The following is a 12,222-nucleotide window of genomic DNA, read 5'->3' as shown; positions in this document are numbered from 1 at the left end:
GTGTATGTCTGCTGAGTTCTCCCTCACTGAGAGGGAAAGATTGGGATTTGACTCAAATTCTTTGGTCAATCAGTACAGGACTAGCTTTCAATGTTGTGATTCTTCTGGGTGTTTCAAGTATGCTTTCAGACCATCCTTTTCAATTTCCTGTGCAGGAAGCATTTTGTGGCTTTCTTCCTGGCAGAGACTGCCTATTATTTAACAGCTCTATCATCTTGTGCTATTAGATACTGTAAAAAGTTAACACCTCTATCATGGTTTAACTCCGGCCAGCAACTAATAAGCACCATGCAGCCACTTGCTTATTCCCCCCTGGTGGTATGGGGGAGAGAACTGGAAGAATAAAAGTGAGAAAATTCATGGCTTGAGGTAAAGACAGTTCAATAGGTAAAGCAAAAGCTGCACACGCAAGCAAAGCAAAACAAGGAGCTGGTTTACCCCTTCCCATCAGCAGGCAAGTGTTTGGCCATCTCCAGGAAAGCAAAGCTCCATCCCGTGTAATGGTTACTTGGGAAGGCAAACGCCGTTGATTCCGAATGTCTCCCCTCTTCCTCCTTATTCCCCCAGCTTTATATACTGAGCATGATGATCTGTGTTATGGAGTATCCCTTTGGCTAGTTCAGGTCAGCTGTCCTCGCTGTGTCCCCTCCCAATTTCCCATGCCCCTCCAGCCTTCTTGCTGGCAGGGCCCATGAAACTGAAGAGTCCATGACTTAGTATAAACATTACTTATCAATAACTAAAAACATCAATGTGTTATGAACATTATTCTCATACTAAATTCAAACCACAGCATTGTACCAGCTATTGAGAAGAAAATTAACTGTATCCCAGTAGAAACCAGGACAACCTCACTGTTTCTATGGCATGTGGCACTGTTCACCTGCTCCCAGCTCCATCGTTGCTTGCCTCTGCGATTTTGAAGTGCTGCTTTATGGCAAATGCAAAATCAGAAATGAGATGAAATGTTATTCTTGAATAGCTCATACTTACCTGTTAACTGCCTCATCTATTGTCAGCATTACTTAAACATGTATAGAACAGCTTCTTTTTGAAGAGTATTGGCTTCGAATAGGTGACTAAGATTTAAGGCACGTGGATCTTGCTGCTGATCCCAACTGGAATTCTTACTTAGTGTTTGAAAACTTAATTCAACTTTTTTCTAACCGGTTGGCAGAACTGGGAAAAATTTAGGTGGCTCAGCTAGATTCTGGCTCACAGTCAAGGTAGGGGCACTCTTCGAAGTAACCTTGCCTGTGCTAGGCTGCTTACTGGGAGGGCAAAAGGACTGGCAGTTCTTTTAGCAGCCTCTTGTTATTTCTAGCATGCATGTAAAGTGAGACGAGGACTGGGGCCACAGAAAGCTTGTATGGTTGGAAGGCGTGCAATGAACAAGTGCCCGCAGTTTGGTAGTGGTAGAGGAGGAAAGTTATGGTGAGAGACTGGAAGAACAAGAAACTGACCAAAACTGTAGCACAGTACCAGGAAGTTTAAGGACTTATGTGCATGGGTGCCAGGACCACCAGAAATTGGGACAGTTGCAAATTAAAATGCAGATGGGAAGGTGCTCTGTGGCTATACATGTACAGTAAAACTCCTTGAAAGAGAAGGCTTTGCTGTCACTGCAGAAGCCTGTGAACTGCTCGAGCCAGCACAGTTCAGCAAATTTTGTGGTTCAAAACATTTAATGAACATTGATGTCAAATGTCTTCTAGCAAGGCTGAGGCTAGTGGTCAGCCTGAAGATGTTTTAGTTACATTTGAAGAGCAGAGTGCTGGACAAAATGTAATGCATGGAAATTAATCTAGTCTAACAAGGAATACCTCTGCTAGAGAGAAAACACAACTCATGGAACATTTGATTTGTTTGATCTTGGAAGAACTGCATAATATTGTGGACCCAGCTGAGACTGGATTTTAAGTCTGACACTTAGAAAAATGTTTACATGGAAGGAAGAATGTGAGAAGTGGAGTATGGGAACTGAATAAAGAGAAAGCTTGTGAGAGAAACAATGAAGACAAATCATTAGCAGTTTGGAAAGAATGTGAGTGAATGTGATGAAGATAATATGCAATAGAGGGGAAAACAGCACAGTGAAAAACAGAAGGAAAATGGATACAATGATGCATTTCAGGAACAGGAAAATAGAAGGCACATTAGCTTTACAATTCCTTAAAGATTTCTCAATATAGCGATGTAAATTGCAGAAAGAACAGATTGGCTGAATGGCCTGCTGTACAACTGGACACTCATGTGATAAGTCCCAAAGAAAATGAAAAAACCTAGTATTTGATGCTTTTATGCTGCCATATGGTTACCCCTCCGGGAGGAGAGAAGGGGGAAACAGAAACAGGAAACAAAACTTCCGTTGTTTTGACTGTCATTGGTAACCAACCAATACTTTCTCAGTGAAATGAAAGTGGTAGAGAACAAAACAAATTGGTACTGGGAGAATTCCAGTAAAAGAATGGAAAAGCTGCTGTACTTCTCAGCATGGTTTGATTTTAGCACAGGTTCTGTGTAAGCCCATTGATCTGTGTATAGTGCTTGTTGCTGCTACTCGGCAATCTCTCAGATCTACCTGTGACTGTACTGACAACAGCAGATGCCCACACTTCTCTACTCTCTCTTTTAAAATTTTATTTCATTTTTATTTTTTGGAAGTGCCTTTGATTGTTTTAAGGGTAAGTCCTGGCATTTTTCCTCTGACCCCAGGGATGTGTGAAGTGTGTACTTTGTGGTGGGTAGAGAGGATGTTTCTCTTCTGCTGAGTGCTCACTACATCTTCTACAGATTTTTATGAGTTGTCTGTTACACCAGTTATAACTTGCTGTCTGTTATACCAGTTACACCTACTTCAACAGCTGGGGTTTGGACACTCAGTGCTGTGGTACCAACAGCAAGTTGAACCTTTTTATAGGAAAGGCTGGTGAGAATGTTTGGGTTGATTATTATAAAGTTGCTGCTGTTTGCTTTAGTATGTAGAAGCATACAGTAGTTAGTGTAGTGCAAATACTCAAGACAATAATATTTATTTGCAGGAGACAATACGTAACTTGCTAAGCTCCAGTCGTTTTAGAAGATTGTCATCTGGTCTCTCATACCTTTCAGCTTAATTTTGTTTATCTTAAAGGCCTGCAGTGATGTCAGAGAAGCCCCCCCCCCCCCCCCCCCCCCCCTTTGGGTTTTTTTTCTTCTTTTGATACAGTGATGAACAAGCTACTGTTGTCTGAAAGTCTTAAAGCAAAATTGGTTTCTCTTCATACTCTGTTAGGTGAAGTAGCCTCAGCTGATATGTGTTACTAGCTGGTACATCTGTGGCCAAACTTTGTATTCTTACATTGCCTATTTATTTGCTGACGTACAGATCCTTTTGAAAACTTTAGCACTCAAGACATCATGTGGATTTTGAATGCACCCTGCAAGATTCTGATTCCATAAACGAAATGTTAATATGACAATCTGAGATAAATATAGTCCTGTTTCCACTTATGTCATGGAATTTAAGAGAATCTGTTTTCAGTTTCTTCAATCAGCTCACTTGCATTACAAAAGATAAGTACCACTTGGCATGATTGGACTCAAAAATAGATACTAAAATAATAACTTCATAATAATGATTGGAATTCTTAACACCTGGAGTGAAAGAAATGGGTCCTTTCCCCCAGAAAATTGAAACAAAAATGAAAGCTTGCCTGCAAATGTCACTTGTAGCCTTGAAAATGTGAAAGAATTTAAGTATCTGGGGTTCACTTATTACCTCATTTTTAATAGCTTTATCTTGCTGACTGAAACCTAAACAGTCCAATTAGTTTACCTTCTTCAGGGTGTGTATTTGACTGCTATTTGATGTGAGTGGAAGCAAATATAATAAAGGAATAGAACTGGAAAGGAATGAGGGTATACCAGGTATATACACACACATATATATAGGGATGTGTGTATATGTAAAAACCAATATAGATAAATTATCTAAGTTCTTGCTAAGGGTTTGGTTATTAGAACTATGTTTAAATAGAGAATAGAAACTTTTAAAAGAAAAAATTATCCTGAATGATATATCAGTCTCTCTCTGAAACTGATCTACTGCCCAGGGTTTTTTTTCTGTTGACCTGCATGTGGCTTCCACTGCTTATACTTTACATGAGCAAAAAGGCATCAAACCTCAACATTTGAGAGCAAATCCAAAGATGTTTTTAAAGATTAAAATTAAACATTTTGAAGACCTTATCTTTTTGATGTACAACAAACCATTCCAGCTGACATTTCAGCGAATGAATGTCTTTCTGTACCAGAAGGCTTTGAATAATAACTTCTGCATCTCTAAATCCTATTAACACTGACCCGTGTAATGAAAATGCTGCATACTGGCTGACAAATGTTGTGTGTTGACTAGCTTATAAAATGGTTTATTTGGGAAAATATCTCTAAATTTAAAAACCTGAGGTAACATTTGCCATGAAAAAGATGTCCAAAATAGTATGTGAGACTAAAATACTGAATTGCAAAAAGAAAAAAATCCAAGATCTAATTGCCTTATTCCCTTTACTGATTTTTTTCACCTTTTACCTGTTTGTTCCTGCCTCCATCTTGCAGTGACCTAACAGGCATTTCAAAGGTAACTGATTTAGGCCAGACCTGGACACTTTTAACAGATGCATTAAAGCAGCAGTAGCGGGGGAAGATTAATTGGGGTTTTGTGTGAAGAAAGTATTACCAATGGACCACTGTTAACTGTTTTCATTTCATTGGCACAGATCTATGGCTTAAGGGTTTGAGGGATGCTTCTTGGAAATTTCACGTAAGACTCATGATACAGAAGGAATGGGGAGTAAGAAACAGAGAAGTTGTGCGGTGGGAAAGGGAGAAGCAAAGAGAGGGGCGGTGACTGGGGAAATAACTTATAGGTTACTTTGATTCTTCAAACGTTGAATTTATTTTTTATTTCTATTCTTTAAAAAGCTTGTTTATTTCACATAGTTATCTGATTAGATTTGGTAAGAGAATTGGCCTTTCCTTTTTAAATGGCATTCCTCCGCGATTCCAATTTACATCCAAACCATTTTGTAAGTGTTGCTTACCAGTTGTAATATGTATTGCACTGGTTCTTGCATTGTGTGGTGTGAATTCATAAGGGGTTTCAAAGGTTATGACAGTCTAGCCTGCCTTGTGTTCCTTGTGTGTAAATTTTGATTATTTTATGTGTTCCATAGTTTTATACATTATTAGTCTGATATTTTCTGTGCTGCATTGTGACAGATTTTGCACAGTATTGAAGATTTAGCAAACTGTTCTGAAAGACAGTCCTCAGAAAAGAATACATTTGAATCTGCATGCGTTTATTTACTACGTCCAGTTCGAAAGAACTCAACTAGCCGCATTGAAAAGACTGTGTTAAAACACAAAACTAAATTCTATGGGGAATTAATAAAACTTATGACCTTGCAGTAGCATGTTTTGGTAGCAGGAGGAAACTGAGCCAAAGAAAATGGCTCAAGAAAGAGTACGCTAGAATGGCTCTTTGAATGCTGGGTCACAACAGGCTTTTTTTCCTGTACAGGCCCCCAGAAACGTTTCTCAGCCTGAGCTGAACTTGTGTTTATTTAATTTTACTGTGGTATTTCTTCCTACTTCTGAATTTATCAATAAAATCTGGTTTTATTTAAGATAACTTGTGTATGTCTTGGATAAAACAAACAAAAAAACCCTCTACTTCTTCCTTTGGGGGAGCGAGTAGGACCGAGGCAGTTAATGCCCTTGTGGTTGGGTAGTTCATGGGAGAAGTTTATGAAGGTCTCCCTGGACCTGACCACAGTCACCCAAGAGTCATTAACAACAGAGGAAAAGGTAATGATAAAAATACTGAATGTGTTGGTTACAAAGAAAATACATGTCTGTAATGTGGCTTTGGTCTGAGTTAAACTTGACTTTGCAATCTGAAATGCCTGAATCATGTTTGGAGCAGGAGAGGTACCATCAATGTGCTGGTTTAGTTTCCACATAAAAACTTCACCTTTCCTGTAGGTTATGGTTTCTCCTTTTCAGTCAGTAAGAAGCTGGATTTATGTTAAGATCCTGAATATTTAATGTTGAGAGCTAATTGAACACTATACATTTTGTAAAGCCGCTCATATTGCAATGTCTGGGCCAACTGAATTTTTACACAAAATACTTGTCTTGATCTGTGTCACTGTAGGGCAGAAAATGAAGAGTGGGCTGTGTGGCTCCCTGAGGCCCAGTGAGAGCCATGCTTGTTTTAAATAGTACATGTGGAATATCCACAAATCATATTTCTTAAGTTTCATGGGAAGATGATATTATTTTTAGTCTTACAGGGGCCAAGGAGTTAAGACAAATCTGAAGTAAATACAAGTTAGGATGAGATTTTCAGAGCAGTCACAGCTGCAGAAAATTCTGGCAACTTCTTCAGAGGAGAAAAATATTTATCTAATTTCAGGTTTATGTTGCTTTAAGGGAGGTAAGTACTTTATTACCAGCCCATTTGTAACAAGAATTATGTGTTTTAAACAGGAAAAAGTTTCTTATCTTTGGGGATCAGAGATTCCGTGTGTGAAGAGTAATATTCATGCTACTCCTCCGTTAGTAGTAAGATGGAAGACCCAGCAGTGTTAGCGTAGCTATATTTTACTTTCTGGCACTGCCTGCTGTACTTGCTATACTTGTGACTAGCAGTTGGTCCTGCTGTAGTTATTCATCTGCAGACACGAGCAGCAGGTAGTCTCTCTGCCCCCAACACTTTCCTGTCTAATTGGATAAGGCTACTGGAGAGGAGGATGTAAGGCAGAGTTTAACAGCATCAGTATCTGATAGAAGATGTCATATTGCTTAAATGTTGTTGTTGTTATTATCATTATTATTATTTAAATGAGGTTAGGAAGTGGTAGGTCAACTGGGATGAAACCCTCAAGGAAAGAAGGCAAGGTTAGGTGCTGGGGAGAAAACCATGTAAGGGTGCTGTTGCAGAGTATGATTGAGGAAAGAGCAGTGGGAAAGAGACTCAGAACAAGCAGCTGAGGAGTACAGGGTTGAGGAAGTCCTGCCAAAATCTGGTTTACTCTATGCTCTCTGCTTTGATACCCCTGTAGCTGGTCCTGCTGTCTGGGGTTACTGGATTCTTTTTCCCCAGCAGTTTTCTTTACAGAAAACTTTACAGGCTGGTGAAGAAGGAAAAGGGAACACTTCTCAGTTCTTGTACTCTTTGAAAATTATGTTCTCTCTTATAAATGTTTTGATCTAGGAAAGTTCACTAAAGAGGAATTGTCCTTTTTGAGACCTTTTCTGGGTTTTTGGTCTCCTTTTATTTTCAACAGGTCCTGAACCTTGCTATAGTCTTGCCTGTAATACTACAGTTAATGTATCAGTCTCCTGCTTTGGCACTCCATTCTGTTGTTCTCACCCATTAATTTGATGAAAAGTATTCTAGACCACAAAAGCCCTGGAAAATGTGTGTGTTATTCTAAAATGGAATTTAAAGTAATTTATTGTACTACCCTATCTCTGGATTTACTTTTGCCATTTCTGCCTTTTTATGTTGCTTTGTGAACTAAACAGATGGAAAATAATGAAACAAGCAAGCTTCAAATTGCCATCAAAGCACATAACATAAAAGGCGAGACATTCTCTTAAGTATATTTTACAGTATTCCTAAGTATTCATGCTGACAGTAATATCTAAAATATATTATATTTATATGCTGATAAAGGATGAAATGTATATAAATGAAAAATAGCTAAATTGTTGAGTTACTTTTGATTTGACTGCTGAAGTGTTTTGGGGTACAATATAGCAAATCAACCAGTTTGTCAGTGCGAAGCTTCTTTTCCATGTAGAACCTTTAAATAGTTTAAATATTCTATCACTTCTATTTTCTTTTTTTGGGTTCTTATGAATTCTTTCTTGAAAGTTGTGCCTTAGCACAAATAATCTTCTGTGGTGCAATGCTGACTTTGTACGTTTTTGTACAGTGCAGGAGTTTTGAAATAAGTTGTAAACTACTGTGTTTTCCAGTGCATGAGATGTCTTTTACCTCCCTGTGCACACAGAGATATACAATTATGTATATATCCTGCCCACTAAAGTATGTAATAATTAATATGATAGTTGAATTCAGACCAGTTAAAAAAGATATAACCACCTTTTTCAGTAGTCACTTTGAACTTCAGAGTAAGAGCGCATGATTTAAGATCAAATTAATACAGAACCAAATCTAGGTATGAATTACTGCAAATACTTGTACTGTTGAAAGATATCTGTCTCGTAATAACAAATTCATTTATGTTATTATAAACATATAACATATTTATCAATATAAATATATAACAATTATAAACATATAACAATTTATCAATAACAAAATTGATAAAAATTTTATGTTCTGTTTTCATATGTTCATAGTTCATATGTTGCCATTTACTGTAGCCTGTCTGATAATGGCTAATAACAACTAGCAGCCAAGATTTTGCATGGCAGATTTTTACACAACATAATAGAGAGGAAAAAACTAGAAATACAGTTGTGATTGGATGATTCAGTCTACTAGAAGTCGAACAGGACACACAAAATTTGCTGAAAATCAAGAAGTTAGTCAAGTGAAGCACATTACAAGTTTTGTCTTATTAAGATTTGTGTGTTGGAATTGGCAAAATAATGGTACCATAGGATTCTGTGAAAATGTACATTATTCCTACAGATTCATGAGGCATTATAGGCCATAAAAGTAGTGATTACTTAAGGAAAAAGAAAAATACTAGAGTGCTTTCAGGTTTGTCATAGTCACAAGAGGGTCAAAATACTGTAGGAAGCAAGGCAGACTGGAAACGTGTTTGATCCTGTTCCTAGCTAAGATAAGATATGGGAAGGTAGGAGTGTTCTCAGTAAAGCTAGTGACCACGAAGACATATTGTACATCACGGATATTATGGTGCTGTGTATGTGGAATTTCTAATGGCAAGTGAAATCTCTGTTGGTATTTTTGGGCTGTAAAGATGAGTAAATGAAAAAAAGGTAGAACAGCAAATTGTCTTAATGAGATCCAGACATCTGGGCTATGAAGAAGCCACTCTTACTAATTATTGTCATGTAAGCATAGAACTGCTTGAGCAGAGACTGCATAAAGAAGGAATGGTGCTGCTTATCACACCTTATTACATATTGGAGCTTTTGCCCTTGGATATTTCCTGTATTAAACCTTTGAAAAGTGTTACGAGGAAACACTGGAGTAAGTGGGTGATGGATGGAGGTGTTTACACTGCAGGGAGTTTAAAAGGTGTAACTATATAGGCTTGTTAGTTGACTGAACCTTTTGAAATGGGTCATAGCAGAAGCAAAATGTAGCACTAGCGAGGCCCTTGCTCATACTAAGGGTGACTATGCAAGATGATCTAGAGCTACAACTATGAAAGGAGAGGGAGAGACTTCTATTGTTTCAGTGGTTGTGAAAATCAAGATGACGTGCATTTAGTGATGAACTATGAAAAACAGACTCCTGATTAAAGGTAAGAAAACAATAAAGCTTGTCTTTACTGCTGTAAAGTCATACAAAGAATGTACAAGGTTTTACTGGAAGTAATCATTACAATTCAAAGGGTGTAATTTTTTCCCAGCACTTGATCTTTGAGGGATTGATGGAGAAGTGCATCTTCTGCACAGAAAACATGGTGTCTATTGTTAATTTTAGGATTGCTTTAATTGTACTTTCATCAGAGTTTTAATAGTGGTTACAGTCTTGCTTCTTGGCTTCTTCCTCTTCAGTTGTTAATAAAGCAGCCCTTACGCTTCCTGTTCTGAGGCAGTGCCTGAATCTGTGCCAGTGCAGCTGTAATTTTATCTAGTCTTCACCTCTTTCTTTGTTTAATGTTAATGTCTAGGCAAACGTTATTTAGTTATCAATTATATTTTCCCATTGTCTGGTTTTATAGTGGCAAATTTACCGTGTCTCAAATGTTAATGAATAATAGATCTGGAGTTTGATGCTTCCCAGCAAGGTGAGGAGCATCAGAACGCAGCAGCAAAGATTTTCTGCACCCTGATGTACATGTGGGAGGCCAACTTAGTAGCTGTAACTCATGTCCTTGTTGCTGTGGCTTTAAGTGATGGTGTATCATTATTGCTGTTGCTTTTGGGGATGTATCGGATGAATGTTGCTTTAAAATGCTTTTGAAATAAAAAATTAAAGCATCTGTCCTGGTAATTGCAGTTGAATGAGGAGTTGGTTCTAATAAGATAGTTTACGGGTGTTTAGTTATTTAATCCACAAACGTTTTTATCTGTAATATTCCATTTTTACCTGCAGGCTTATTTGAGTCTCATGTGTTGTTGGGCATGATAATACAGAACAGACTGGTAATTGCAAAAGTGACTGTTACGATTTCTTTTGACTCATGGTGGTGGTTGTTGTTGTTGTTTAGGAAACCTGAATTGACTGACTCTGCCTCTCTGCTAGAGACCTTCAAGTTTCTTGAAAATGCAGCTGCAGACTTTAGTGATGAGGAAGATGAGGAAGATATTGAAGGAAGAGAGAAAACAATCATTGATACCGCAACAGTGAGTGGAAAAAATAATTGAAAAAGTTACGAAGAACAGAAAAAGTGAGATTAATGAGATGCCTATATGCAAAGTATATGACTGTGTATGTACACGTGCAAATCATTAGTGCATCTTTATGATGGTCTGTCCAAGCATGTGTGCATAAGAGGAATTACATATGCATTTCTGGGTTTGTGCAACAAGTTAAGCTTTGCTATCTTCATTGCTTTAAGTTTTCAGTGACAGATTAATTTTTTTAAAAATTGTCTTTCTGCTGTTCTATACTGCCTAATATTTTTGATACATATTGGATACACAATTTCTAAGATAGCAGATGTCCTTTTTTTACAGTATCAGCTTAGTTTTAAGGTATTGTATGTCATGTTGCATGTCAAAAATGTGTTGTTTCTTGAATATTTTTATAAATCTATTGATATTTAAAAGGACATTTAGAAATTTATCCTTCTAGGGTACAGAACTGAAATAGCACATTTCTTTTTAAATAGCTTGTGGAAGGAAGAGAAAGTATAACTGGAACTCTTTAACTTATGGTTAATAGACGTTTTTGATTGATTATTCAGCCGAATACCTGAAGCTCCCTCATGATCTATACTTTGCTATATGATTTGTCCATATGATCACATAAAATAGATCTATACAATCAGTTCTCAATTTTATCTTCTTTTCAAAATTAGTATTTATTTAATGAGTTGTGTTTTCTGAGGACTGAAGCAGATAAGTGTTATGATAATGTGATTGTTTCTATGACCAGTTCTAAGAATAAACACCTAAAACCCCATCAGTTTTAAAAGAGCTTTTAAAAAGGATCTTTGGAAACTTGTTCCTGTCATTCATGGGCTGTAAGCTAATGTCTGAAACTTTTGTAAAATCATCTGTATGTTACTGAACAGTATGTTCAGTAAACCTGCTGAAGGAATGAAACTTGACATTTAGAATTGCTTTTAGTTTTGAAATTCGCTCATTGTATTTAGAAGAAACAGTCGTTCATCCTCATGAACTGTGGGATGTTGGCTTACTTGAGGTCTTTTCAAACTGTCCCTTAGCAAGGCTCCGAGTCAAAATATTGTGATGAATGTAATTTTTCTTTCTCTGTAGAAGTAAAATTTATGCCTCAGATTTCATGTATCATTGCATCAACCAACTTGTTAGTCAAATAACTGCAAAGCATCAAGTTTGATTATTGAGGGAAAAGTAAATTTATTGCAGAAAGCATACAACGAGGTCCTTAAAACATATGTTTTACCAAAATTTGGTGATTTTTTTTAAACCAAATTTGCTTTTGAATTTGAAAGGGAAATGCAGTTTAAACATGTTTAAATAACAGTAATATCTGAGGAATTGTTCAGGATGGAATTATTTTTGCCAAAGCTAAGCGAATTAGCTCATCAGATATGTTTGGGGTTTTTTCCTAGACTTGTCTTTTGGTCCACATGTAGAGTGGTTTCAGAGGTGGGAGTTAAAAAAGCTATTTTCAGACAAGCAGAGTGAGTCTGGTTTTGCTGAAGTCCTTTCTACAGCATTCGGGGGGTTTTGTTGCTTTTGTGTGGGTTTTTTAACCTGTATTAAGAGAAAGTTTGTACTTTTCTGATATTGAAAAAAAAATAGCAATCTAGGTCAGTGTAGATTCATTATCAAGTGATTGTTGGTGATCACAGG

At 37.2% G+C, this 12,222-nt stretch overlaps 1 protein-coding gene across 4 annotated transcripts in view; it reads left to right on the top strand.

The window, feature by feature from the left end:
• Positions 1-12,222, top strand: part of STRN (striatin) — a 73,446-nt gene that overhangs the window by 28,380 nt on the left and 32,844 nt on the right. For all 4 annotated transcript variants that reach the window (XM_055725484.1, XM_055725483.1, XM_055725486.1 and 1 more), the window contains exon 6: positions 10,428-10,563. In XM_055725484.1, coding sequence (XP_055581459.1) covers positions 10,428-10,563 — 136 coding nt within the window. The remainder of the gene's footprint in view (positions 1-10,427; positions 10,564-12,222) is intronic.

The sequence above is a fragment of the Falco cherrug genome, chromosome 13 (genome assembly GCF_023634085.1).
Source record: "Falco cherrug isolate bFalChe1 chromosome 13, bFalChe1.pri, whole genome shotgun sequence".
NCBI lineage: Eukaryota > Metazoa > Chordata > Aves > Falconiformes > Falconidae > Falco > Falco cherrug.
This window is presented reverse-complemented; position numbering and strand designations above follow the sequence as displayed.